Source organism: Doryrhamphus excisus, linkage group LG10 (genome assembly GCF_037039965.1).
Source record: "Doryrhamphus excisus strain RoL-2023G ecotype Guam linkage group LG10, RoL_Dexc_Guam_v1.1, whole genome shotgun sequence".
Classification (NCBI taxonomy): domain Eukaryota; kingdom Metazoa; phylum Chordata; class Actinopteri; order Syngnathiformes; family Syngnathidae; genus Doryrhamphus; species Doryrhamphus excisus.
In genome coordinates, this window is record NC_136366.1 from 8,053,012 (window position 1) to 8,077,126 (window position 24,115).

General features: G+C 43.5%; 1 protein-coding gene across 3 annotated transcripts; it reads left to right on the top strand.

Moving 5' to 3' along the window:
* On the top strand, positions 1-23,907 carry ass1 (argininosuccinate synthase 1). Of its 3 annotated transcripts, none has more exons than XM_058064458.2 (15): positions 1-110; positions 615-727; positions 1,810-1,878; positions 1,961-2,149; positions 3,276-3,332; positions 3,411-3,485; positions 3,740-3,810; positions 3,921-3,951; positions 9,546-9,636; positions 13,917-14,001; positions 14,232-14,296; positions 18,231-18,362; positions 20,120-20,276; positions 23,396-23,461; positions 23,548-23,896. In XM_058064458.2, the coding sequence occupies exons 2-15, from the start codon at positions 626-628 to the stop codon at positions 23,594-23,596; spliced, it is 1,239 nt and encodes a 412-aa protein (XP_057920441.2). In that variant the 5' UTR covers positions 1-110; positions 615-625; the 3' UTR covers positions 23,597-23,896. The 3 variants fall into 3 exon arrangements, with proteins under 3 accessions (XP_057920441.2, XP_057920440.2, XP_057920442.2); XM_058064457.2 differs by lacking the exon at positions 1-110 and adding an exon at positions 189-243 and having other exon boundaries at positions 23,548-23,907; XM_058064459.2 differs by lacking the exon at positions 1-110 and adding an exon at positions 295-485 and having other exon boundaries at positions 23,548-23,900.
* The last annotated feature ends 208 nt before the right edge of the window (positions 23,908-24,115 follow it).

A 24,115-nucleotide genomic window follows, 5' to 3' on the forward strand; every position in this document is an offset into this window, starting at 1 on the left:
GGTTGCAGCGATTACAGGAAGCGCTGTAGTTGCCGTTTACTCTCCCGAGCGCCAAGCTGACATTTCATTAAGCGTTCTCTCCCACAGCAGCAGCCATTTTGGCAAGTTTCGTAAGTAGATGTTAACATTTCTTTGATTTAAATGTAAGTTTACAGGAGCGGGCTAAGCAGCTATTAATTACCGTGCATGCTTTAAATTGGACCATGATGCATTTCGCGGCGACGTCACTATACATTACTGCTGGTATGGCTAAACGCATATAATTGGCTGTTAGCCAGCCTCCTGTTTTGTGCGTTTATATTATTATTTTTATTGCGTATTTGACAACTTTTAGATCATATTCGGACAGCTTAACAGTTAATAATAAACGTATACACATGCTACAATTTTAATGGCTCATTTGTGTGCGAATTTCTGCCAATTGCTTGAAATTCACAAGGAATACCTTTTTTTTAAACCACATGTGTTTGCGGTTTTATGCATAGGTTAGTGCAAATGTCTGCTTCTTTGGTGCTGGAATAGACTGGACATTGCTCTTGAATACCAAAGAAACCCCTGGTACGTGTGAGTTATATATTGACTGCCTAACTTATGTCTTTTCTCTGTGTTGCTAGGAGACGTCATTATGTCTAAAAGTACAGTGGTCCTGGCCTACAGCGGTGGACTGGACACTTCCTGTATTCTAGTTTGGCTCAAGGAGCAGGGCTATGATGTTATAGCTTACATGGTGAGTTTACCAAAGGAATTTTATTTATTTATCTTGGCACGCTGCTGATGCTGTTTACGGCCAGGAACGCACTTACCATTTCATAGATACTACATGGATACTTCAAGAGACATTCACTTCAATCTGTAGTGCAATAATACACAATAAGGTGATGCATTCAGTCCTGTGTGTGTTCTTTACCACTCCCCCTGTGTTGTGTTAAAAAGTCGCACAGCATCAGGAAGGAATGATCTGCTATTTTATGAGTGAAACAAACTTGTCGGCGGTGAGTTAAGAGAAGGCGAATAGAAAACAGAGTTTTTCACAGTCACAACATGCGGAGATGCGAAGACAGCCGTACCAGCTAATGTCAGCGTCACCTGAGTAGAATGCAGTAGATGAAGCAGAGAGTGACATTTTTCATCACAAAGACGCAAGTCTTAAAGCGCTAACAGATTTCAAAAGCAGGGGAAAAAAGTAGCCTAAATTATATACTCACATTTTGGAAAAATATTTTTTTAAAAAGGCTGTGGAGGGCCCCAGGGACTAGATTTGCCTTGGGCCCCCAAATGACTAAATACGCCCCTGTGTGCGACTCATTTGTCAGCACGACAATAGCACTTAACTCCACAATAATGCCACTGCACGGCTAGCAGGATTTTGCAGGTGGAGGAGGGGGGGGGGGGACTTCAAATGTGTACAACAAGCAAGATTGTACAACATTGTGGGAGGACATCTTTCATTAACTGTACTCAACGATGTAAAACCTTTAGACGATAGATAAGCTATCCACCCGGCATGGGTGGCTTATTAAAATCCTCAATAGACAGCATGACTATTGGTGGGGGGCCTTAGGGGTCAACAATTAAAGGCCACTCCCAAATTTATATATAAGCTGTCTTGCTTGTGAAATAAGAATTTTTTGTTAATTAGCATTTCTAAACATTTGTTGTTCATGTTTTTGTCTCTCCTACAGCTGTGTGCTATACTATATATACTAGTAAAGTGCATTTTTTTTATTTTATGTGTACTCCACCACAGCAATAAGTACTTTTAAATCATCATATACATCATAATGTGTCATCATATATTTGTCTGTGCAGGCCAATATTGGACAGGATGAGGATTTTGAAGCCGCTCGCAAAAAGGCAGAAAGCCTAGGTGCTAAAAAGGTATGCTGGATATAAAAACCACAACAGAAGTATTAAAAGCATAAACAGACATCATCGCCTTCCCGCTGCTTTTCTCGTGCAGGTTTTTGTTGAAGACCTTCGCACGGAGTTTGTGGAAGACTTCATCCTGCCCGCTGTTCAGGCCAACGCCATCTACGAGGACCGATACTTGCTGGGCACGGCGCTCGCTCGGCCCTGCATCGCCCGGCGCCAGATTGAGATTGCACGGCGGGAGGGAGCCCAGTATGTGTCCCACGGCGCCACAGGGAAGGTACGCTAGCTATTCATCGCTCTTTCCACTTTGCCTCTGTGGTGCAAATGCATTTGTTTTGTACATTTTTGGTCACCAATACATGAATTCTAATGAAAAAGACTATTATGACTACATCCCGGACACGAATGCCAATAAATGATGAGAAAACGGTTGTCATTCCAGGTTATAAGGAAAAGTACAACTGTAACAACTGTAATTGTAATGACTATTTACTTTGGCGCACATTAAATTGGATGTTGGTGTTTTTTGTTGATGTACTAAACAGTTATTGGTTTCGTATGTTTGATTAGGTTAATTCAAGTGCCCTGGGATTTGTCAGTGTTTTTGTATTCGACCCTGCCTTAAGTTTAACAAGGTAACGTTTGAATTAGGCTCAAATTTGGTGGAAAATATGTCTTTGAAGAACAATAAACAACTGAGTCTTAAAGCAGAGGGTCGAATATGGAAACCCAAAGGATGCGGTGGCCACTTTTACTTTTTTTAAATCTACCCATTTTGATATAGGAAGACTGTTCTGAACTGTTGTACTGTTTTATACTGTTCTTTTTTTTCAGTTTTCTTGTTTATTTGTGTTTCTACAACGTGTTGTGGACCATAAAAAAACAGCTGCGTGCCGTAAATGGTCCCCAGATTGTACTTTGGACACCCAGGTCTAAAGCAACGTTTTTCATATGAGCTGTATTTCCCTTTAGAGGGCGCCATAGGTCTTCTGGCAGGCACAGCAGGATGGAAACCAAAGAAGCAAAAAGCTGAACCTAACTTGGCAATGCTTAAACATTACAGACATGATGTCATTGCCACTTACAGCTCAGTCAGGTTTGCTGTCTGACCTAAAGGAGTCACAGAAGAACGTTAAAGTAAAGTCAACCACTGGTTTAGGTTTAACTCAGAGGTTCTGCTGTACTGTCATAGAATGTGTGTTTACATGGTTTCAGATTAACCAGTAGCTGAAACAAAATACTACAATACTCTAGTGGGAAATCTACCCTTTTTTATCACAATTGACCCTCATTTCATCAAATTAGTTTGCCTTACTGCTAATCTAAGTTCAATTTTGTACTTTCAATTCATGTATAAACACAGGCCACTGACGTTCACTCACCATTTTGTATTTTCTTAACAGGGAAATGACCAGATACGTTTTGAGCTGGCATTCTATGCCCTCTACCCTGAGATTACGGTGAGTTCGTGTGACGTCAGAAGGCAAGAGGCCCCAAATAATCTCACACTCAACCACATGTTGATGTGTGCCATTCAGATTATCGCACCCTGGAGGATCCCGGAGTTCTACAAACGCTTCCGGGGGAGAACAGACCTAATGGAATATGCACAGGTAAGCTGGACTCCAGATTGTTGTCATTCAACAGTTTGTCCGGTAGAGGGCGCACTTGGCTGCCCTGCTTGAGGAACGGTACCTCAACAAATGCTGTGTTTCTAGTTTGTTTGTTGTACAGACTGGAACCATATACTGTATATTTACAAAAACAAACATTCAGTAGTGAAGCCAACCGCTATCATTAGCACAGCGCAGCCTAAACTACTTGTTTGGAGACAACTGTGCCATTCAACTGAGCATCCTCTCTGTAGAAAAACGGCATCCCTGTACCCGTCACTCCTCGGGCACCGTGGAGCATGGATGCCAACCTCATGCACATAAGGTGAGCTGATACGACACATCTTGGTGTGTGTGCCATATTGAGGCTTGAGTCTCAATATTTTTAAGTCTATTAATTAAGTCTATTTTAATTAAATCTATTTTCATCAACAGTTATGAATCTGGCATCCTGGAGAACCCCAAAGTAAGGACACATTGCTATCATACACAAACATATCAAACATTACAAAAGGTCAATAAAATGTGTGTTTGTGATTGTAAAACAGCAACAAGTTGTTTAATTGTACTAAACATGCAGATTTCTAAAGAATGGATGCCAGCAGAAGGTGAATTTTGACGTGATGCCAGAATTGTCGCATATTAAAATAGACTTCGCTTGGTGTGACCGTAAGAGTAACTCGCCATATTCCCACCCACGCAAGTGCCATCACAGACAAACAACCGATGAGTGTGATTTTTGCCAGGGGTCAGAGGTCAAAGCAGTACATACAGGTTGCCCCCGGTGACCCGCAAGCCTCCCATCTCGACGGCTACGTCTGTATATGTGTCTCTCCCCTCACCCGGGGTCCTCGCCGGGCCCTGGGAAGAGCCAGGGACACACAGACACTGACTTGTCGTCAGCAACGCTTCGACTAATTCCCGATTTCATGGGAGCCGGAGAAGAAGGAGGCGGGGGTGGGTGGAAGGGTTAGGGCATTGCGCCCAGCTGGGGCCTCCTGAGTTCCAGCCTCCAAACTCCTCGGGACCCTCATTGTTCCGCTGGTGTTTGCGCCGCCGCGGGCTGCGACGTGGGAGGGGAGCCATTTCACCATGACACCGTGACACCAAAATGTCACCAGTAACAGTAAAGTACAAAGACAGCGCGCCCAGACAGATGAGTCCCACCCCCCCTCTGTAGTGGACGGGGTGTCACGGAGCGACGAAGGGTACCGCACTGCTGTAGTGGCGATGCCCTGTAACTCAGACCTCATCGTCCCTTTCCCACCCCATCCGCTACACTCACGAGGAGCTCAATAGCGTAGCGATATATGATCATATGGTCATTTCCATTCAAGGGGGTTTGTGTCGGACCACTTATGCCAATGTCAATTAATGGCATTAAATACAATGAAATATTTATGGCAAGCGGGTCCAAAGGATTTGAATGCATTACCCTAGGCCATTATCAGCTGTGTTCACACTTGATTTTGATACGTGGGTTAGCAGTTCATGCAGTTTACTCGGCAGCGTTTTTATCTGTTCTCCAATTGAAAAAAAAAAAAAAGTAAAAAATAATAATACTCACAAAAATTAGCACAACCTTTGCATTTCAGCAGCCATTTCATGACCACGCCATGCCACACAATCACCTGGCTAATGACCTGTGTTGCCACAATAATGGTTGTGTGTTGATAGTAAATATATTTACTGCTATACGCTACTCTAAAATATTTATCCAAGATTCATTATTGTCCCTTGGGAATAAATACTTGAATAAAAGTTGAGCCAATACACAGGAATGCTATTTATTGAAGTAAGTAATTAAAGTATTCTAATTGAGGTTTCCGTCAAATAAGCACAGATTTAAGTCGGACAGACCCGATTGACCCAAAGGTCATCGGAAGGGGTCATTTTGTCCCACGTATCCCTGTCTCCTAAAGTTACAGCCCTAAAGGCACCGCCTTCCTCCACTCACCTGTGGCACAATAACCCCCCCCTAACTTCCCGCTGGCCGCCACAGCCAGATGAGGAAATGGTCCAAATGGTCGCTCATGTGTTCTCCTCTAGATAAGAGCCAGCAGAGTTCAGGTTTCTCTGCGATTTGAAAACACACAATCTTTCCTGATAACATGGGAGCATGTAAGCGCGATTGCCCTCTAACCTCCGTGACCCCTTTCCTCATTTTGGAGCTGCGTGAATACTTAGGACCGGAGATATTCCAACATCCCACAAGTTGTTTCCAATAGTTTCTATAAAGCCTACAAAGACGACTTGACTTAAATGATGTCATCCTCTCGTCTTGTCCTGGCTGCATTTCCACACTCGAGCGGTCGGGGCGGACCACCCTCAGGCAGCCTGACACTCGTCCGAGTCATTAAAAACATCAGCTCCCTCTTAATTATAGCCTCTATCTGTGACATGCTTTGTTCTCCGTGATGGGGAAGTGGACGGACCACCGCTCGCCGCAAGTAAAGGAAGCGTGACGCTGAGGAAGTGGAAAGTCGTTTGGTGGGCTCGCGTGAAAGATAAATGGAGGGAAAGAAGTCCCGCCTGCAGGCGAAGGAAGCGGGGTTTGTAGGTGTAAGTTTGCACGTGAATGCGTGCTTTGAAGCACAGAGGTCAAAGTTTGGCCCGTGCGCTTGCTTGCCTCGGGCGTGCTCTGTATGCCTTGTAATACTTAGCTGCGTGTATATAAACAACAAGACAAGTTTTAATGCTAATCTCGTTCATTTTGATGCAAAGTCATCACGCAGCGGGAGACATACTGTAGTCCCTCCTGAATCTTCTCGAGGCCTCCTGCTGGTCGGACGGGCCCCGAACACCTCCCCAGGGAGGCGTCCTGGAGCCATCCCAACCAGATGCCTGAGTCAGCTGATGTGGCAAGTCGCAGCATCTCGACTCCCAGTTCCTCCCAGATGACAGAGCTTCTCGAAGAACAAGCCCAGACTCCATAAGGTTGCTTGACCACCACGGGTTGATGCCGTCTGCATCACTGTAGACTAGGAGCTTTTCTTCCTGTCGCTTCCGAAGTGTCTCAAAAGTTGATAATAAGATAATGGTTAGAGGTAAAAACAAAAAAAAGTAATCTTTTAGTTGGTTTAATATGCTACTGAAAGATGTTTTAGTCCATCCAAACTTCCATGCATTGGTCCGTTGTGTTTATTGATACCCAAGCCAACATCTCTCCTGTGATATTTTTTTTGTCCCAGTTTGCCATGTTTGCATTTTAAAGCGCAACTCCAAACACGGTGATTTAAGCGTCATTTCCGAGCCATTGCACCAAGGATGTTTTTCCACTGCGCTCCCCTCTCTCTTTTCTCTTCCCTCCCTGCCACCTCTGCCTCTTTTAGGCCCCGTTGGCTTCGATTGAAAACCAATGAGGCAAGTAATATGTGGAAAGATAGAAATTTACTTGCTTTAAGTTCATGCGTCAGGCTTCACGGGCCTCGTTTAGCACAACAATATGGCCCAGGCAAAGACTGCCAAAGGAGTTGCTCTGTGCTACATGATGGTGTGCTTCACGCACCATTTGCCACCAATACCCGCTGCCCCCCACTCCCACCACCTTCTCTGTCGCTACCTTTACCCCCCCGCCACACACACACACAGACTCCCTTCTCTTTTTGGGCCACGACTTTGGGACAGGTCCACCTGCAGGGGGTTTCATTTGAAATGCATTGATCTTCAAACACTGGCAGCAAGCCCATTCCCTCACTTCTTTTCTATCCAGCGACCCATAAGTTTTGTAGTGCGCATGAATTTTAATATTTTCAGATGTTGTTTTTGTTGCTTTTTAGCAGAAAACACTTTCCACATTGTGTAGTTTGTGCATCCCGCAAGTCAAACCTAACCCTTAAAAGATCCTTAATATTTACTCCCACTGCAACACAGTCAACTTTTAACCACTAAAATATTCCTATCCAATAAGAATACCCAATATAGCCAATTTGTCACTCAAGAGTATAAGTCGCACCAGCCAAAAATGCACAATGAAGAAGAAAAAAAAAACATGTATAGTAAAGTCTCGTTATATCGATATCGGTTATAACGAATTACTACTTATTACGATACTATTTTCATTTCCTGGAAAATTTCTAGTCTTTTATGATATAATTAGTTCCGTTAGTACGATACCCGGTTATTATGATAATCCGGTTACTACGATAATCCGGTTACTACGATGCCCTTTTCATCTCCCGCCAGCCAATTTGGTCAACCCGCCCCACATAGCTGGCCAAACACATGCCTGTATAGAATCTATACACACGAGAGAAACCACGAACGCAGTTGGTTCTTCTGTTGCAGGCATGTGTTTGGCCAGCTATGTGGGGCGGGTTGAGCATGACCTGTGAACCAGGAAGTGCGGGAATCGGTGTGTGTGCTGTGCTCTGGTGGTGGAAGTGTGAAAAATAAAGTTGACTAGAAGCAGCCGTTCGCCGTGTTCTTTTTTGGTATTGAAATCCTTAAGCAAAGATTGATTTAAGCTGCTCGACATTGTTCTATACTATAGAACAATGTCGAGTGCATTATTGCCCACTTTTAATGCAGTTGGGCGCAGGATCGGATATATGGATAGTCCGGTTATATCGGTATTTTTATCGACTTTTATCGACTCCCGAGAATATCGATATAACGAGACTTTACTGTATTTTATAAAATAAGAGACCAGGAACAGACCTTTCATCTTTAAAGGCAAGTTATAATAACAACAATAGAAATACTATAAGAAGTCAAATCCTGCGTTATTCCTGGTAGTCGAAACCGGGCCTGCCATATGCCCAGCATACATAGCACAGGCGTTAGCATCGAGCCACTTCGGGACAGCCGTGCTGCTGTCAGTCCATAATATTACTCACGTCGAGGGTCACCAAATGTGGAGATGTGATTGAGAAGGAGACCAGAGTGGAGGATAAGTGGAATAAAGCCTTTACTCTCCACTGAACAACAAGCATCAACCACTTAGTGTCTCAGTTGCTAACAACAATCACATAAGCCGGAATTGAAAGAGTAGCTGAAGGTAAATGAGCATTTTCAACGGGGCATCGAAATTTAAGGATAATTAAACAAAGCAAGTTGTAGCTAGATTCATGACAACGTATAGACAAATGAAAAACCTTCCTTCCCCTTTCACTACGCTCCAGTATTTAATTTGCCGTCCATCAAAGGGCTTTTTACATTAGCCCTTCACCCGTCTCCCGTTCGCTCTCATTTGGCATCTTTCAGGGTACCGATGCAGAAAATACCAGAGAGGACAGGACGAGGACAATTTTGCCGTTTAGTTAAAAGAAATGTAAAGAGATTTTGCGCATTTGCTCATTTTCGCTTCACGCCGATTAGTTATTGTACGATTCCTTGTCTGGTAAAGCTTGTCATTTAAATGCACTCAGTTATTCTGCATAGCACCCCTGCAATTTGCCACAGCTCAGGAAAAGGCCTCGGCCTCATCTTGCCGCTGCGTAATTGTTGGCGGAAGGGACGCCACGTCAGCGAGACACTGACAACTGGGAAAACAAATATCTGTCAGCCAGGTAGTGCATTTTAGGTGTGCGCTTTGAAAGTAAAAGCCTGGAAATTGAAAGCGGAGACGAATGTCAAGAGACAAAAGGAGATGCAGACCAACACAAGTGGAATTGAAATCCCCACTCTCCATAAATCTTACTGGAAAAATTTAAATTTTAGAGTCTGTATGTGGGATTTATGCCCACCTTTGCTCTGTGCACCAGGATCAAATAGCCGAGCTCGCTAAGACAACTCAATAAAAGAGAAGAAGTGAATTTGAACCTGATGAATGAACGAAAATGTACTTCAGGAGGTCTCAGTCCTTAAAATATATTTCATACTTTCCACTGAATTACCCACATTGCTCCTATTGTCACTACAGGAATGACTCTTTTCTCTTTCTCAGTGTGGGGAAAAAAAATGAATGATTGATTTATTTTTTGTCCTCGCTCCACTCAACTCATTCACGCCTCATCCTCTCTTTTCTTCTGCCAGGCCGCCTGTCAAACGATGTCACATATTTTCTGTGATGAGGTCCAGCTAAAGCGAGAGGAGTGACTTTTTCTTGTTGTTTTCCAGAACCACGCTCCAGCCAACCTCTATCTCATGACCAAGAGCCCGGAAGTTTCTCCCCCCACCCCCGATGTGCTGGAGCTGGAGTTCAAGAACGGTTTGTGGGCTACGTGATGTATTGTGACGATGTGGTAACGCCCCGTGTCTATACCACGGTCATGCTCCGTGTTGATTGGCACTGTTAGAGCGTTAGCCAAAATGGCATCGCTTTCTGCAATTTTTAGAAAAGAGAGTGTGTGAGTGACCTCTGATTACAAAAACCTCTGATTACACCTGTTGCGTGTGTAAATGTTTTTTTTTCAGACTGGGAGAAAATAATGTCACTCGTATACAGTCCCTATGAGGTGTCCTAATTTTTTCACACCATGGTACTAAAATAACGTCATATTTTCATAGTTTAGTCTCATAAAATTGAGACCTTTTCTCTTTACAATACAATTTTTTGGTAATATTTTTATTTTATTTATGTTATTATTTGTATAATAAATTATATATAATAATAATATATAATAAATTTATTATTATTATTATTTGTTTTTATTTATTACTTTATATTATTTATTATAAAGAATTACCTCATAATGATGACTTTTTCTCTATTTTGACTTTTCACAGCCTTTCCCACATCCTAATTTCCCCTAAATTAAAACTTTATTTGTTTTTCATAACATTCATTTTCTACCACTTATCCTCACGAGGGTCACAGGGGTGCTGGAGCCTATCCCAGCTGTCTTCAGGCAAGAGGCGGGGTCCACCCTGGACTGGTGGCCAGCCAATCACAGGGCACATATACGTAGACGTAGCATAGCACATAGACACCATTCACAGTCATTTCTGACTGCATGGATAATATCCCAGAGGGATGCATTGTGGTCATCTACAAACATATATTTCTATTTTATTAGTCTGTAACTAGAATAACTAAGTATAGTCAATAAAAAAGGAGCATTTTTATGATCTGAAAGGTGGAATTAATTGATGCAACTTTTGTGTTGGTTCACCATGGATTGTGCAAGTGAACGTAATGAAGTGAATTTGACTCCTAAAGGCTTTTAAACACTCGATGGGACCATGCTATTAGTTTGCAAGTGGCGACTAAAAATCATTAGTATTGTTCACCCTGTCAGCCACTCTCGCTACTTAGCATTGGCCGCTGTCACCGCAGGGCTAGTTCTCCGACACCAACCCGCTCCCCCCCTCAAACACACCCCCTCCTCACTTTGGCCGCTTTATCACCGCTGACCACCCAGACTTAATATCCTCAACTTTACTTACTCTGAACCTGCCATGCGTTGGCTCCGGGGCACAGGCACAAGCCGGAAGTCGCGCTAATACACGGGGACCCCGAGGGGTCCCTGCAGAGAAGCTCATCATTAGATAATGCAGCCTGAATAGTGGTAAGTGTCGCATGTTTGTGCAAAGAGAAAACGGCGAGGAACATCCCAGCCTGGGGCAAATAGCACAGATGTCCCTTCATCCTCTAGTGGGGGCTGAAGAGCAGGGACGTCAGGGGGGGTCCAGGGACACTACAGCCCATTATCGTACGGGCCCCACGGAAGAAGATGACTAAAACCTAACTTGGGGTGTGTTTTTGGTCCGGAATAAAAATAAAAAATAGAAAAAGCGGTAGAAAATGAATGAATGAATGAGTTCAACTACATTTGTTTGTTTTTCTCATAATAGTATTACTTTAAGGCTGCACGGTGGCCAAGTGGTTAGCGTGCAGACCTCACAGCAGGTTCAATCCCTCCCTCTGCCATTTCTGTGTGGAGTTTGCATGTTCTCCCCGTGCATGCGTGGGTTTTCTCCGGGTACTCCGGTTTCCTCCCACATTCCAAAAACACGCTAGGTTAATTGGCGACTCCGAATTGTCCATAGGTATGAATGTGAGTGTGAATGGTTGTTTGTCTATATGTGCCCTGTGATTGGCTGGCCACCAGTCCAGGGTGTACCCTGCCTCTCGCCTGAAGAAAACTGGGATAGGCTCCAGCAGCCCTTGTGAGAATAAGCAGTAAAAATGAATGAATATAGTCAAAAATAAGTGTGTCCCAATGCCGTGCTTGTTAGCTAGCTCATATTAACTACTTTTCTGGTGTTACAAAGCACAGAAAAGGGAGAGAAACATATATTCATTTCACATAAGTACTGATTCCCCCAAAAGTGCAGTTCCCCTTTAAGCTGAAGAGATCTGAACCACAGCAGAAATCTACCTGTGAAGCGATGTTGACTGCGTTTGTACGACAGCGTTCAGACTTGGCCAAAGAAGCGTACTCGCAGGGCAAACACACGAGAGCCAGTGGTAGCCCAAGCAAACATGACAAGTGTGAACGCAGCATAAAATGGCAATTAGGCAGCATAAATCAGTGGAGCCGGAGATGAGCTCGGCTTTACTAAAGCAGAGCGGGGTAGTAAAAAGCTCTCCTTGCCTGGTTTTTTTGGAGGCTCCTCGGGCCTGTGTGCGCCCGTTTTCACACATATTCTCTTTGCCTTTTATTGAGCGACCCTGTGACAAAAGCTGTTTTAGTTGTCCACACAAAGGCCCGAGCCCGGTCCTCCCTCTGAGCACAAGATCAGCACAAGAATGTTTTCACTTCATTCCCCCCTCCCACCTTTTCATCCCTGCTTTTTCTCACCAAATTTTCTCACTGATTAAAAAAGAATATTTTAACAACAGGAACCTTTTTTCTATTCCACTATGCTTTTATTTTTTTGGGTAGGGGGGGATAGAAAATCATCCCTCCCTCCTTTCATCCCAAAGAAGTGGAGAGGAAAGAGAGACAGAGGAAAAATGTAAAGCAGTAATTTTTCCTACAACTGTGTCTGCGCTCCCATTGTCTGCACTGTTAGGCGGCCACAAACCTGAAGAAAAGGCTCACGAGCAGAAAAAGAGCCCCCGGTGAATGATGTGAGAGCCCCGAATGATGGAGAGAGTGAGAAAAAGAGAGCGGCCAAACCTCTTCACGCCCACGTTCAGCCACTTTTAATTTATTTGAACTTTTAATCTAATTATTAGCCGCCCGAGAGAGGCGCGGCCTCCATAATACACCGACCGCGCAACGCTCTTCAATGCACTTTGGACTTTCTTCAGCCGGATTCCTGCCATATGAGAATGGCCCGGCCAACAAAAGCTCTTGTCTGAGAAAATTTGTCAAGTCCTTCACGTGTCACTTTTATTTAAACAGCAGCCATATTTATTCTCCCTTCCTAAAATGGTGGACGAACACTCCTTTTCACCCTCAGCGCCATTTGTTTCCTCTCCTCCACCTTTGGCCCACGTCGCTCATTAAAGATCACGATTAAGCAGGTTGATGACAGTGATGGATGCACGCTTGGTTTAAGTGAGCAAAGTGAATGTGGGTGTCTCCTGCCCCCTCCCGCTCCCCTCCCGAAAAAGAAAGTGTGAGTTGCACATCACGATGACGGTGATATAGGAAGACTGCAATGAGTTTGGTCTCCTCCACTTGGGACCAAAAAGAGAAATGTTAGCTACTACAGAGAGCGCAGAGGCTAACAAAGCTGTGTGTTTAATTGAATTAGGTTAAGGCCGCCCTGCAATTTCACACTTTTCACATGCGTTGAGCCTTTGAATTTATTAGCCATTCTTTTGGCCTCCTTTTGTGATGCCTTTCACTTTGAGTTGACCATTATTGATTTCAGTGTGACTGTTCATGAATACTTGTCAGTGGATGTGCTTTATTTTGATTTTTATCCACAATGCTGGAGGACATAAACATATATTATTTATATTATTATTATTATTATTATTATTATTATTATTATTATTTATTATTATTATACATTGATTATTTCATCTTAAAATAGGATTATTATTAATTAATATATTACATTTTTGATTTTGAAAAATCTGATGACTTGATTGTCAGTATTGATATATATATATATATATGTGTGTGTGTGTATATGTATATGTATATGTATATGTGTGTGTGTGTATATATATGTGTATATATGTGTGGATATATATGTATGTGTATATATACACATATATATGGAAAAAATGAAAAATATATGGAAAAAATTGTATATGTATAAAAATGTATATATGTGTATATATATACATAATTATATATATATGTACACACATAATTTTCCATATATTTTTGTTTTTTTCACATATACATATATATATACATACATATATACATATATACATATACATATATATGTATGTGTGTATATATAAAAACTATAGAAATAAGGCGTGCAAGTATTGTCTTTTTCATTGAATAGACTGAAGTGGGCTGCATGGTGGAAGAGTGGTTACTGCACAGTTCTAAGCACTCTACATTTATAGATTATATATAATATATAAAAAATGTATTGTCACAATAAAAATGTTTATTTCATTTTCTGCAGGAATCCCAGTGAAGGTGGACAGTGTGACGCAAGGAATATCCAAGGACAATGCTTTGGATATATTTATCTTGCTCAATGAGATCGGGTAAGCCATTTTTCTCTTTTGCTTTATATTATTGTGAATTGGTTATTTAATTCTAGTGTACACACAAATGATATTATATATCTGAATTTATTTCTAATATAAGAATGTTTAATGTGATGAATGAAATGTACATTGCCACTGCTGGAAAACCTTGTAAAAGACGTCTAACTCAATCGGCCTTGTTGTTTATGCCGAATAAATGTCATGACAAAACTGACTGACTGTCGTAGAGGAAAGCACGGCGTGGGTCGCATCGACATCGTTGAGAACCGTTTCATCGGCATGAAGTCCCGAGGTAAGAAATGATGCTGTCACATTCATATGGAGTTTTTTTTTTTTTTTAAACTTCCTTTTCACTCCCCTCACGTCTCTGTTTGCTCTTAGCCTGAAATCAGTCATGATATTGAAATGTTTCTTCTATTCATAAGCCTTCCTTTCAGGATGGAGAGCTTTTATGCAATTTGCAGTTATTTTACATGAGCGCTTTGAGTGTCTGCAAGTGGAAGTGTTTTCCTCCGCTTGACTTGGAATGATAGATCCGCCGAAACCGTGCAGAAGGGAAGAAAAAAAAACATTTGTCTGTGTACAAAATAGCAGCCCAGCCGCTCCACAGGATGCACAACATCTGTCCATCACATGTGCAATCTGTTGTCATTTCATCTCTGCTTGTGACAAACAACTTCACACTTTTTTTTTTTTAGCCGCCACATGCATTACCGTAACCAATTAGGAGCTGCAGTAGCCACACACACACCTTTCCACCCACGACACTCTTTGACCGGTCACCATTCAACGTTGGCAGGTAGAAATTGGAAAATCGGAAAGCCCCACTTTTCTCCCGAGCGTCACCTGAACAAAAGAAGCAATAGGAAGAGGTGTAGCGCAAGGTGTCCGGGTGCTTGAGTCACTCCCACCGACTGCACACAGCAGTCTCCTATAGAATGGCACAATGGATGATGGATGATGGGTCGGGATTGAAGCGCATACTTATTTTTCTCTCTGGTCATATTTATTATGTGTTGGGGAGGGCTGAAATTTGTCTCAGCAAAAGATGTACCTACAAAATAATCAGCCTGTCACTGCACTGTCTGACCTCTGACATTGGCTGCCTGAATACACACACACACACATATATATATATATATATATTCATTCATTTTCTACTGCTTATCCTCACAAGGGTCGCGGGGGTGCGGGAGCCTATCCCAGCGGTCTTCGGGCGAGAGGCGGGGTCCACCCTGGACTGGTCGCCAGCCAATCACAGGGCACATATAGACAAACAACCATTCACACTCACATTCATACCTATGGACAATTTGGAGTCGCCAATTAACCTAGCATGTTTTTGGAATGTGGGAGGAGAACATGCAAACTCCACACAGAGAGGGTGGGATTGAACTCGGGTCTCCTAGCTGTGAGGTCTGCGCGCTAACCACGATCGCCGTGCAGCCTGTAAAATAAATCACGTGCAAAAAATGCGACTTATATATGTTTTTTTCTACCTAATTATGCATTTTTGGCCTTGTGCGACTTATACTCCGGAGCTATTTATAGTCCAGAAAATACGGTATGTGTATATATATATATATATATATATATACTATATATAAAACATTTTCCCAAATGCTTTCTTCTTAAAGGGAACCTGTTTGGCTCCTTTCCAGCCCTTTATGTTGAATTGTGGACTATTTCTAGATCTTCCAGAATCTGCACCTATTCCAGCTGTATGTCCGTAACGGTCTGTTTTAATTTATTCCACCCACACCGCTCTGCTGTGATTGGTTCCGCTCAGCTTGTACAGCTAACCGCTTGTACCCGGGAACCCCGACTCACGATGACGCCACAGAAAGCCGGTGTTCTTTCAGGGCTCACTTTCACGCAGACCTCATTATCCGAAACTTTGGCGTGGTCTAACACGAGAACACAACATTCTAACAACATTTATAGGTCAGAAAAATGGAAAGGGTATTATTGGTCGCCGTTAAACAATTTTTGGAAATGTTATTTTCGTAATATTATGACTTTATTTCCATTATATCTTGACATAATGTAACTTTTTTCTCCTATCCTCATTTTACAAAAAGCCATTTCTCAAAATATTATGATTCAACTAAAATGATATTTTTTCCCCCCATAATATTAAGCATTTACTCTTGTAAAATTTTGACTTTTTCCCTATGTTAGAATAAATATTTTATATTTTACTAAATATTTTGTAAAATTTTGTCTTTTTCCCCTACTGCTCATCTGCTGTTTTAAATTAAAATTTTCTTCTTTTGAATTTTCTTTTCGGAAATATCACTTTATTCTCCGCAACCTAATTTTCTTTTTACTTTGTTTATTTTTGTTTTTTTTCGATAATATTCCGACTTTTAAAAACTGTATTTTTAACAAATATTTCAACTTCATGCCACTCAAATGTTATTCTTCCTCGTTGACGTTACTCTTGTGCGATTTCAACATTTTTTCCCAATAGATTCCAACTTTTTAATCAATATTTTTGACTTAAAATCACAGTTGAACTGGCTGTTTTCTTGTCACCGCACTTTGGACACCCCTGTAGATGCGTGGCGATACGTTCTGAGACCCCCCCCGCAAATGGCTTCAACCGTGAGTGATTGAGACGCGGTTAAAAATAGCTATTTTTGACACACAGCTCACTCCTCCCCCACCAAGCTGTCCTGTTCGCTTGACATTGACGTTTTTTCTCTTATTTTAGATCAGTGGGGAAAAAAAAAGTTGTAATTATTGCATTGCATTCCGCTCCAGAACACTCCTCGTCTGTCTTTCAGTCGGCGTCACACGTGCACGGGGAAGCTAATAAGCTAAATGCATGGAAGCACCATGCAGGTTTCAGCCCTAAACATGCCTCACAAACTTCTTAAGCGCTTTTTAAAGCATAAAATGTATACTGGAAGTACACTAATGAATGACAGTGAAAGATGATGGACTCTAGCTTTTGGCCGGGAATCCTTTCTCGCAACTATGCAAGCAGGTTTGCTGTAGGCTCCGGTGGTCTTAGATGCTTGGTAAATAGTCCCCCTTCAGGTTAGCATACCTGCAGTCACTTTATAAAGATTAAAACCTAAAAAAAAGAAGCACTGGAGGTGTTTTCTTAAGCTTGACTAAACTGCCGCTATTGGAGCTTACCAAGATAGCGTCCCATTGTCCTCCCTCCACTGTTAAGCCGTTTTAAGTTTAGTTTGGGGCATGGTTTTAACTTATTTATCTGATATGTCTCTACGTGCCCTCAAAAAACCAAAAAGCCACGAGCCGTCAAAGCTCAGGTAGCGACCGTTTGAGGCTTTGGACAATTAGCAGCCGGGGCTAAGCTCTGTTTCTGGCCGCCAGCACGCCCGTAAGTGCTTCTCTGTTTTCAGGTCAGCGGTGGAGGATTTGCACCGGTGCGGATTTGACTGCGAGAGATTAAATAGCATAGCAGTCGTTTTGGACCGAGCGTACATGACATTTCAGCCATTTTTCCTCCAGTCGCCCTCCTCCCTCCTTTTTAACGGAGCTGACGTTTGAGCGACAGCTTCATTTCTCCTGTCACCCACTTGATTTTTCCCAGCCCCTCCCTGACCGGAGGGGGTAAATTGCAGGGTATAGACGGAGCCCTGGTCCATGCTGCTGGCTGGCAGGGGCCCCCCTACCCTGTCATTTAGCCTGGACACACTGGCCCATATTTAAGTGCGGAGGCCTGTCTGTCACATGACTCATGGAGATGCTGCATTGTAATTGAGAGAAGCCAGCGTGTTGTGTTCAACAGCCACGGAACTTGCTGTAAATTGGCATTATTTGGAGTGCCCGGACCACATTGGAAAAATACTATCATGATCCGGTCGAACAGGAAATACAATTTTACAACAAAGTTGTGATGTTTGGAGAACAATGTTATTAAATACTGAGTCATGATATTACAGGAAATTATTAGAAGACATAAACTTGATTACTTTTATATTCTGAAGGGCATTATCCCTGAATATAACTGTTATATGACTATAAAATTGTTATGACATCAATAAAAGAAATATTACACTAAATAAATATCGTAAATAATTAGTCATTCCACGAGTAAAGACTTCATGTGACTTCAAAAAGTCATAACATAAAGTGGAAAAACCCCGCCTTCAGCTTCGGGTGGGAACTCCTTCAGATGACAAAACATACCTAATAATATTGGAGATGTGTGCTTGTACAATTCTAATTACACTAAATATGTTTGTCAGGGATATATGAAACCCCGGGGGGTACAATCCTACTGAAGGCCCATCTCGACATCGAGACCTTTACGATGGACAAAGAGGTGCGGAGAATCAAGCAAGGGCTCGGCATCAAGTTCTCCGAACTGGTCTACAATGGTAAGTCCCTCAGATATGAAATGATATTTCTTTCCAGCCATCCAATCCATCCATCCAATCAATCCATCCATCCAGCTCGATACGTGCGCCTGCGTGTGGCTCAGGTGTCTTAATCCTCCCTTCTGCGCCGTCTCCGGTCTCCTCTGCACCTTCATCCACATAATAGGATCAGCACCATTAGAGACTTGACCACTCGGCCACTTCAGTTATACCCTCCAGAGACAGGAAGCAAACACACACACACACACACACACACACACACACTCATTAAGGTGTTACCTTCAGAAGCAGGCCAGAGATTAAACCCACTGGATTTAAACATTAATAACTAAACACACAGAAAGAGTGTGTGTCTCGTTTTAACACCCCACCTGTCCCGCATCTGTGTTCCATTTACTTCCCTCCAGAGACTTTGTATCCTTGTCCTTTAAAACAAAGACGTTCAGGACACATTTGGACGGCTGAGAGACGCATCATGACGTGTGTGATGTAAGCGGCCTGTGTCTCCATTAAAACCCTCCACATATCCTATCATTGTTATATGGTAAACAAAAATGGACCAATGGCTCGAATTGACAAGGGAGGGGTTTCTCTTTGGGCAGACGATGAGGTGGAGGTCGGGTGCCGATCAGAGAAGGACCCCTGCCGAGCGCTGCAGGACCTTCAAACAAATGCAGACACGAGACTCCTCCATCTGTCTCTCCGACACGGAAAGGGGGGCCAAGATTACTGCCCCCCCCCACCTAAACCATCCTCCCATCTACTGATGAAGCTAGCAACAATTTGAATGCATAATTTGTTGTTGAAGGAACAACACAATAGATAATCGCTACAATAGACACCATCGTCATCCTCTCCTTCATGCCAAGGCCATTACCTTCACTATGAGGAATAGCAAACCAGAGTTGGGGTGGCATCTGTAAAGCTGCTTTTGCTGGTATTTGAAGAGAATATTCATTCATTCATTTTCTACTGCTTTTTCCTCACAAGGGTCGCGGGGGTGCTGGAGCCTATCCCAGCTGTCTTCAGGCGAGAGGCGGGGTACACCCTGGACTGGTGGCCAGCCAATCACAGGGCACATATAGACAAACAACCATTCACACTCACATTCATACCTACGGACAATTTGGAGTCTCCAATTAACCTAGCATGTTTTTGGAATGTGGGAGGAAACCGGAGTACCCGGAGAAAACCCACACATGCACGGGGAAAACATGCAAACTCCACACAGAGATGGCCGAGGGTGGAATTGAACTATGGTCTCCTAGCTGTGAGGTCTGCGCGCTAACCACTCGACCGCCGTGCCGCCCTGAAGAGAATATGAATAAAGAGAAATAAATTACAATTAAATTAACAAATACTGTCAAGCTGAAGTTTATGTTGTGGCGTTTAAAGAGAATATGAATAAAAATCAACAGAACAGATGAAAGTAGACAATCACCTTCAAGATTTAGTACGTCGTACGACACCCCCACCAGAAATGGCCCCTGCAACTAAGCGGAACGACGTTCAGAACTCAGCTGATGGGACTACACTGCTGTCATACAAGTTCATGTCAACAAAGAGGAACTGCAAAACATTTCACTGTTCAATGTTATTAGTCAGGGACTGGGAAAAAGTAGCATTAAACGTGTACAAAATGCACCAGAAAACTATTTTATATTATTTGGAAATTATACAAATCAATGCCTTCCTCTTCATGGAGGCCTCACGCCTAGTCACGCCATGTTTTGTCTTTGTGTCCCCTCCCGCTTCAGGTTTCTGGTACAGTCCGGAGTTTGATTTTGTGCGACACTGCATCGCCAAGTCCCAGGAGAACATTGAGGGCAAAGTGCAGCTGTCCGTCTTCAAGGGTCAGGTCTACATCCTGGGACGCGAGTCACCCAAGTCGCTGTATAACGAGGAGCTGGTCAGGTGAGCATGGGAGGGGGTGAAGGGACTGTTTTGTCAGTGCTTGTTCACAAGTTGCCAGATGTGTTTTTATCGGCCAAAGTTGGGCGCAGTGCCGCCCTCCCACCCATTCACCAGCCCACCCGTTGTCAGGTCAGCTCTTCCAGAGTTCGCTTTACAACCTCCATCAACATACTATACGGTCCCCGCTCGCACAAAGACATCAGAGAAGTGTCGAGCTCAGTTCCTGGAGGGCGGCCCTCGACCCCCACCCCTCCCCTCTGCCGCGCCCTGTGGCCTCTTAGCTACGCTAACAGTGGGTTTGTTCAGTAGGCTGACCCCTGATGCCCCGTAGGCAGGCTCAGCACTGACCAAAGTAAAAACCCCTCCATATGCCTCTCCATCTCCACTTGAGCCACACACACTCCACTTGTACCCTGGAGTCAGAGGAGAGGGAGCTGCTTTTAAAGAGGAAAAGTACCAAAGTACCAAAGTGAAGTGTCATGCTTGTTAAGCAGGTCAGAGAGAGCCGTGCAAAGAAACACGCCTCAAGTGGATTGACATTTAGGTTCTTGCGCTGCAAAGAGCACATTTTGTTCTGAAGAGTGTAATACAGTATAATACAACGGAACCTCCAAGATCAGACTAAATCCATTTGGGGTGCCCGGTTGACCTCGCTTTTTGTTCACATTCTTCAGGTTTTTTTCCCACAGGAACGAATAGAAATCAGTTCCACCATCAAAAACATTATTAACTGTGCAGGCAAGGTTTCTAAAAGCATTTTAAAAGCAACAAAAACACTCATTAACTTGATGTGAGGGTGCATCTAATTGTTTAATTCTTAGCAGTCACACGCGTGTAAAAATAAATTCATCCTTCTGAAACATGAAAATAAGAAATCACACAAGTACAAGTCAATGTACGATGCTTTGTGGAAATTCAGAAGTGTATTTTTCCACAAAAGATACATACATACATAAAATTACAGTTTACCGCAAGAATGCCGTAATTGTAAAGCTGCTTTTGCTGGTATTTGAAGAGAATAGTCATTCATTCATTCATTTTCTACCGCTTTTTCCTCACAAGGGTCGCGGGGGTGCTGGAGCCTATCCCAGCTGTTTTCGGGCGAGAGGCGGGCTACACCCTGGACTGGTCGCCAGCCAATCACAGGGCACATATAGACAAACAACCATTCACACTCACATTCATACCTACGGACAATTTGGAGTCACCAATTAACCTAGCATGTTTTTGGAATGTGGTAGGAAACCAGAGTACCCGATGAAAATCCATGCATGCACCGGGAGAACATGCAAACTCCACACAGAGATGGCCGAGGGTGGACTTGAACCCTGGTCTCCTAGCTGTGAGGTCTGCGTGCTAACCACTCGTCCGCCGTGCCACCCTGAAGAGAATATGAATAAAGAGAATTCAATTACAATTAACTAAAACAAATACAGGGCAGCACGGCGGTCTAGTGGTTAGCGCGCAGACCTCACAGGGTTCAATTCCCACCCTCGGCCATCTCTGTGTGGAGTTTGCATGTTCTCCCCGGGTACTCCGGTTTCCTCCCACATTCCAAAAACATGCTAGGTTAATTGGCCACTCCAAATTGTCCATAGGTATGAATGTGAGTGTGAATGGTTGTTTGTCTATATGTGCCCTGTGATTGGCTGGCGACCAGTCCAGGGTGTACCCCGCCTCTCGCCCGAAGACAGCTGGCATAGGCTCCAGCACCCCCCGCGACTCTCGTGAGGAAAAAGCGGTAGAAAATGAATGAATGAATGAATAAAACAAATACTGTCAATTTAGAAGTGTATTTTCCCACAAAAGATACATACTTACAAAAAAATACAGTTTACCGCAAGAATGCCTACATTTTGCCATAATTGTAGCACCTAAATAGCACCCAATTGTAGCACAGTATGTGTTGCTTACATTAGCGTTACACTATGATGCTTTTGCACTCTTTCTGCTAGCAACACAGCCTTCATGTTGAACCTCATCGGTCGGACTGAGGTGTTGGGTTTCACCGTCGCAGCGTAGTCCCGAGGCCCGCTAACAGATGGACACTATAAATGTCCCATGCAAAAATAAAAAGTCAACAAAGACGGATTCGTCATGTTTTTGACTTTTGATTGGCAGTAATAATGCTTCACTAATGGAGGCTGCAGAACTGCTGTATGTGGCACACCCACATTTCTTGCCTTGAATTATACAATTCCGTGGGATAGTGTGAAGCGCACACACACACACACACACACACACACGCAAGCCCCTGCCGACATGGCGTCGTCTCTCAGTGGGCAACAGTAAACGGCATCATTTAACACAGTGGTAACACAGCCTGTCACCGCACCCATTTGAGAAGGAAATGTCACCCTCCTCGCTGTCGGCCGGCTCGCCTCTCAATTAAACTGCAGGGTTTCTAAGAGCAATACACGCGTGCGCACGCACACACACACACACACACGCTGCCATATTCTCTGAAGCCACTCGCTCATAATGGCGTTCAGGTGCCAGGCAGGGAGCCTTGTATTGAGAGTTGATGATTTAGTTGTCAGACTTTCTTTTTATCGTGTTTATCCTATCATTTGTTGGCAATTTCCTCTTTGGCTAAGTGCTCCCAAAGAATGGGAGCGAGAGGCGAACACCGGGCGTCGCGTTGAGGAGAGGACTTCGCCAGGCAGTGTATTAAGCACGGCAGGTAGAAAACTGCCGTAATTACACGGGCGCGCAGACATGCTCTTTTGTGCCGCGTTCACTCAGGAGCCCTGACAATACACTTGCACACCGCACCGCACTCCACTGCACACAAGTTGAATTGATTTAGCGTCTTTTTAGAAAGCCACAGATGTTCTGATGAATTAGGGCCTCATAACTCATGACTTGATATGATAGGATTGTTTTATGAAGATCTTTATGTGCTTCGTTCGTCTGCATCTGTACATTGTCCCCGATATCGACTTATCGAGGGCAAACGACACCAAAGCGGAGCGTTGCATCAGGAATCAATAGTCACATTATTTCCAAAGAGCGCTTTATCAACGATCCAGTTATCCCAGCAGGTAATGAGGCTTCACGTCTCTTCTGTTTACCGCTCTTCACCCAAACATTTTCCTTGTCGTCTTCTGTTGCTGTAGTATGGATGTGCAAGGAAACTACAACCCCTGCGACGCTTCGGGATTCATCAGGATTAACGCCGTCAGGTGAGCGCCCCGGCAACCTGACCCACGACTGCAGAGACGCCAGTCCCGAGCTAAAAGAGTAAAAAGTATGTGTTCCTCACATGCAGGCTGCAGGAGCATCAGCGTCTGCAGGGTCTCTCCAACAGCAAGCAGTGAGGAGCGACAAGCACAAGTAATATTTCCAAAACACTGACAATGTTGTTCTTACTGGTGGGGGAATCTTGGTAATGGGTGAAATGAGAAATAAAAGATGACAAGCGCTCTTTTTTTGTTAGTATGTGTGAATATTGTGCAGGGGCGTCAAACGGCAGATGTTGCAGAGAGCATTGGTTCGGCCATCCAAGCTCAAACCTATTTTTGAGATGATTCCCAAGAATGGCACAGCTACGTATGACTTTTTTTTTTACATTTTATTTCTGTTTTGAGGAGACCAGGGTTCGATTCCACCCTCGGCCATCTCTGTGTGGAGTTTGCATGTTCACCCCGTGCATGCGTGGGTTTTTTCCGGGTACTCCGGTTTCCTCCCATATTCCAAAAACATGCTAGGTTAATTGGCGACTCCAAATTGTCCATAGGTATGAATGTGAGTGTGAATGGTTGTTTGTCTATATGTGCTCTGTGATTGGCTGGCCACCAGTCCAGGGTGTACCCCGCCTCTCGCCCTAAGACAGCTGG

Bases quoted from the DNA above. Each gene is read 5' to 3' on its own strand.
- ass1 (XM_058064459.2), top strand. From the start codon at position 392: ATGGCTCATTTGTGTGCGAATTTCTGCCAATTGCTTGAAATTCACAAG. The intron at 3,486-3,739 runs GTAAGCTGGACT...TCCTCTCTGTAG, and splicing joins ACCTAATGGAATATGCACAG to AAAAACGGCATCCCTGTACC. The intron at 3,811-3,920 runs GTGAGCTGATAC...TTTCATCAACAG, and splicing joins GCCAACCTCATGCACATAAG to TTATGAATCTGGCATCCTGG.